The 5,000-nt window shown below is 44.1% G+C and overlaps 1 protein-coding gene across 1 annotated transcript in view; it reads left to right on the top strand.

The window, feature by feature from the left end:
- The window catches only part of LOC143285123 (cyclin-dependent kinase 17-like), a 48,079-nt gene that overhangs the window by 27,854 nt on the left and 15,225 nt on the right, over positions 1 to 5,000 (top strand). Inside the window, exons 2-3 of the mRNA XM_076592344.1 lie at positions 1,602 to 1,729; positions 3,917 to 4,039. Coding sequence (XP_076448459.1) covers positions 1,602 to 1,729; positions 3,917 to 4,039 — 251 coding nt within the window. The remainder of the gene's footprint in view (positions 1 to 1,601; positions 1,730 to 3,916; positions 4,040 to 5,000) is intronic.

Here is a 5,000-nt window from a genome sequence, read left to right as displayed (position 1 = left end):
GGCTTTAAAAAACCATGTTTATAGGGCCAGTCAAGTCCTGAAGAATATGTTTGACTTGATCATTATCAAGCATTCTACTGTTCTTCCCCCACCCATCCTCCTCTTCCTCACTCATGGATGTTTTGCCCAAGGATGACAAGTGAAGAGTTTGTGTAAAGGCTCTGGGAGGGTGGGAGGAGGGATTGCTTGGGGGGTGGGGTGGGTGGGCTGAGAGGTGGGAAGTGTGGGGGAGTGGGGCGGGGGGGGGGGGGGGGGGGGGCTGGGAGGGCAGAGCACAGGGTGATGTTTATCTGCCAGTACAGTGTCAATGACGGATCTGGGTTTGAATCCTGATCTCACCATTTCTCCCAAAGATTGACTGGAAAATCAGACCAAGCATCTAGTCGTTCCGGATGAGGTGATTGACTGTGGTCTGTGTGTGCAGCATGCACTTGGTGCTGGGGGGGGGGGGGGGGGGGGGGAATAACAACCTTGGCAGGCAACATGTTTTTGTCCTGTGGCAAAATTCTGTAGAAGAAATCCACTCTGATAGGAAACACATATTTTTGCCTGGCCTGACAAGTGCATCGTGTTACGCTGCTGGTCAGGTATCAGTCAAGCAGATGTGGTGTAGTGTGTGTGTGTGTGTGTGTGTGCGTGTGTGTGTGTGTGCGTGTGTGTGTGTGTGTATTTGTTCAAATGTAGTGACGCCTCTTTCAGAAGCGGAAGCTGAAAACCTGTGATGAAGGTGTTGGCTCTTTTTTACCTGTAGCGCTGTTGTTGAGGGCCATGTGATAAAAACCTGTGATGGAGCATGAGGGTGTGGGTTTTTTTCCTGTAGCGCTGTTGTTGAGGGCCATGTGATGAAAACCTGTGATGAGGCATGAGGGTGTGGGGTTTTTACCTGTAGCGCTGTTGTTGAGGGCCATGTGATGAAAACCTGTGATGGAGCATGAGGGTGTGGGGTTTTTACCTGTAGCGCTGTTGTTGAGGGCCGTGTGATGAAAACCTGTGATGGAGCATGAGGGTGTGGGGTTTTTACATGTAACACTGTTGTTGAGGGCCGTGTGATAAAAACCTGTGATGGAGCATGAGGGTGTGGGGTTTTTACCTGTAGCACTGTTGTTGAGGGCCATGTGATGAAAACCTGTGATGAGGCATGAGGGTGTAGGGTTTTTATCTGTAGTGCTGTTGTTGAGGGCCGTGTGATAAAAACCTGTGATGAGGCATGAGGGTGTAGGGTTTTTACCTGTAGCGCTGTTGTTGAGGGCCGTGTGATAAAAACCTGTGATGAGGCATGAGGGTGTAGGGTTTTTATCTGTAGCGCTGTTGTTGAGGGTCATGTGATGAAAACTTGTGATGAGGGTGTGGGTTTTTTTACCTGTGGGCCATGTGATGAAACCCTGTGATGAGGTATGAGGGTGTGGAGTTTTTTTCACTTGTGGGCCATGTGATGAAAACCTGTGATGAGGCATGATGAGGGTGTTGGGTTTTTTTCCCTGTAGTCCTGTTGTTGAGGGCCATGTGATGAAAACCTTTGATGAGGCATGAGGGTGTTGTTGTTATTTTTTTTTTACCTGTAGCGCTGTTGTTGAGGGCCATGTCATGATGCCGTGTTGCAGGCGTGGTGCACGAGAACCCCCGCATTGGGCTGGACGGGGAGGGGGATGAGGGCCATGGCAGCGCCGGCGAGAAGAAGGCCACCATGTCCCCTGTCCGCTACCGCGGCAAGCAGCGCAGGCTCAGCGAGGTGAGTGGCTGGCAAGAAACGTGAACTGCGTGAGGTTGTTGTTGTTGTTGTTGTTGTTGTTTTACTGTGGTGCTTTTTAGACGCCACAGCCTCCAGGCCTCAGGCTCAGGTACTGGTTTATTGCGTGTGTGTGTGTGTGTGCAAAGAAAATGTGAAGGATCTTTTTTCAGACTGTTTAAACACTTTTTTTGTTTAGGTGTGTGCATACTTTATGTCTGTGTGTGTGTGGTTGTGTGTGTGTTATCGAGAATGCTATGGGGGTGGGGGTTGGGGGGCGGAACAAGACTGTTATCCAGCCATGCCAAATACATACATGCAAAAACTGTAAAGCCTTTATGTGATCGTACAAGTCTGACATTGTCTTTACAATTGTCTGGGGAGAGAGAGAAGGTGAAGTGAAGAGAGTGAGTGAGTGAGAGAGAGAGAGAGAGATGGAAGATAAGAATAGTTTCTTACAGGAGATGAAAACAGATATATTGAATTTTTTGGATGTCAGCCACTTGTTGTTTTACTCAAAATGGCCTTATGATCTCATTTCATGCTTCTGTAGACTGTATATATGTTGTTGTTGTTTTTTAAGTTATGGAGCAAAAAAGGAAGGAGTTTACATAAAATCCAGGAGAGAGCTACAGGAGATTTCAGTGTTACAATACATGCTTTCAGTCATGTGGGTGAGATGATGTAGTTATGACTTTTGATGTTTATTGCTTTCATGTTCACCATCTTAACATGTGGTTTTCTACAGTGTGCAGGCTTTTTGTTCATGTCTATGAATTATTCATTTTCGACTTGGCATTAAAATTTATCTTGTCTGTAGCTGTTCATGTGTGACAGTGTGGTCTGTACATTATTGCTCATGCTTCATTGACTCACTTGTGTAAACAAAGTGAGTCTATGTTTTAACCCGGTGTTCGGTTGTCTGTGTGTGTGTGTGTCCGTGTGTCTGTGTGTCCGTGGTAAACTTTAACATTGACATTTTCTCTGCAAATACTTTGTCAGTTGACACCAAATTAGGCATAAAAATAGGAAAAATTCAGTTCTTTCCAGTCATCTTGTTTAAAACAATATTGCACCTCTGGGATGGGCACAAAAAAAATAATAAAAAGAAGCCTAATTATATGCAAACTGCATTTACTGTTATATTTATATTTTTTGTATTCTCTAAATTTGGCACTTTGATCTCATATTCTGACACAACAACAAGAGCAGTCATTATTATCATTTTTTGTTCAAACAGGAACTTCTTTTGCTAAGCATGGAATTTTTATTTATTTTGCTAACGTTTTGGTGCAGATAGTAAAAAAGGGAATTTACTCTGTAATTAATGCAATGGGACTTAATTTATCACAAGTGAGTCTTGAAGGCCTTGCCTCTCTTGTTTTCTACTTTGCATTAAAACCCTTTCACTGCCAAACTCTCATTAATGCTGCAGCTAGGTAGAGGACCCATGTCACTGAAGGGTGACCAGATCATGGGTCTGTTATCCATGAACATACTGCTCTTTATGTTCAGTGCTAGGATAGGCCATATTTTCTGGGGAATCCCAGTTATTCTTGGACACCATATTTTCTTTGTTTATATAACAAAGGAATTGTGCACTCTAAATTGACTGGCGGTGAAAGGGTTAAGCACATCTTGTCTGTAGCTGTTCATGTGTGACAGTGCGCATCATATTTCTTTTCTTTTGGTTTTGCTTTTGTGTGTGTGTGTGTGTTTGGGTTGGGGTTTTTTGTTTTGTTTTGGGGGGTTTTGTTTGTTTATGTGAAGGCTTTTTATTTGTGTGTTCGTTTTATCATCTTTATTGATATTATTATTATTATCATCATTATTAGTATTGTTATCATTGTTATTGTTGTTTTTCTTGTAGTTATTGTTATAGTTGTTGTTGACACAGGGACAGAGTGGGAAGACTTGGCAATGCCTAAAATCTTCATCCTAGAGTGGTAAAGTTTTTGAAGACTTGAGTCTTTTGAGTTTCTTTCTACCTCTCACAGACATCACCAAATGTGCAGTCATTGCACACGGATGACGACAGACACAGGCAGAGGAGCGAGGTGGTGGTTGTTGTTTTTTTGTTTGTTTGTTTTTTGTGGGGGTGTCGGGGGGGAGGGGGGGGGGGGATTGGTTTGTTTTGTTTATTGTTTTTTTTGGTCACTCTGTTGATGATACGTGACGGTGTGTGTACAGGAGGTGACCAAGCGCCTGTCACTGCCGGCCGATATACGACTGCCAGAAAACTTCCTGGCCCGCTCCTCCATCTCCCTCAGCCCTGACGGCCAGCTCAGTCGTCGCTCACGACGAAAATCCTTGGTCAGTTTGTTTTGGTTTTGTCTTTTGTCTTTTTTTTTTTTTTTTTAGCCTGATTGCCAAATGAGTGAGATGTTCCGGTGACATGCTTTAAGACATTACACAACGTGCAACAATAGAGAATTATACAGAATTAATTGATCGAAAGAAGGAAAAGAAATGTGAAAAACCTTAGCTGCTTGGATGCACTGGTTGCGGGCTTTGAAGATGGCTGATAGCAGCAACTACTTTCAATTTCTCTGCCTAAGCAGAGGGGGTTTTTTGGGTTGTTTTTTTTTTTGTTTTTTGTTGCTGTTTTTTGGAAAGGAATTAGACACCAGTCTGCACCAGTGGGGTCATGACAAGTTTGTTCAACATAATTTCAAGGGAAAATATTTTCTGTAAGTGTCCCAGCACACATACACACACAGAGGATAGTCATGAAGCCACACACAAGACTTATCTTGATGTTTAAAGTTTTACATGGTGCTCGGGTCACAGGTATTTTAATTTCAAGGTAATGTCAGGAAAAAGGGGGGGGGGGGGGGGTCTGTAAGTTGGGCATGACTGCTACAGAAAACAGAAAAGCTCCAGAGACCTGTGCAAATCAGAAAAGACAATGGGGAAGGGCATGAAACTTAGGGTATGATGTCACTGACAACAGCTGTTGGGAACGATACTGCGAATGTATTTGACAACAACAAAATGGAAGAAAGAAATGCCACACTTTTCATCTGTCCCGGTTCCATCCAGTCTTTTATGTGTTGATGGAACCATCTCTTGTGCGACACACACACACACACACACACACACACACACATGCCCTAGAGGTAACGCGTCCGCCTTGGAAGCGAGAGAATCTGAGTGCGCTGGTTCGAATCACGGTTCAGCCACCGATATTTTCTCCCCCTCCACTAGACCTTGAGTGGTGGTCTGGACGCTAGTCATTCGGATGAGACGATAAACCGAGGTCCCGTGTGCAGCA

This window comes from Babylonia areolata, chromosome 8 (genome assembly GCF_041734735.1).
Source record: "Babylonia areolata isolate BAREFJ2019XMU chromosome 8, ASM4173473v1, whole genome shotgun sequence".
Classification (NCBI taxonomy): domain Eukaryota; kingdom Metazoa; phylum Mollusca; class Gastropoda; order Neogastropoda; family Buccinidae; genus Babylonia; species Babylonia areolata.
This window is presented reverse-complemented; position numbering and strand designations above follow the sequence as displayed.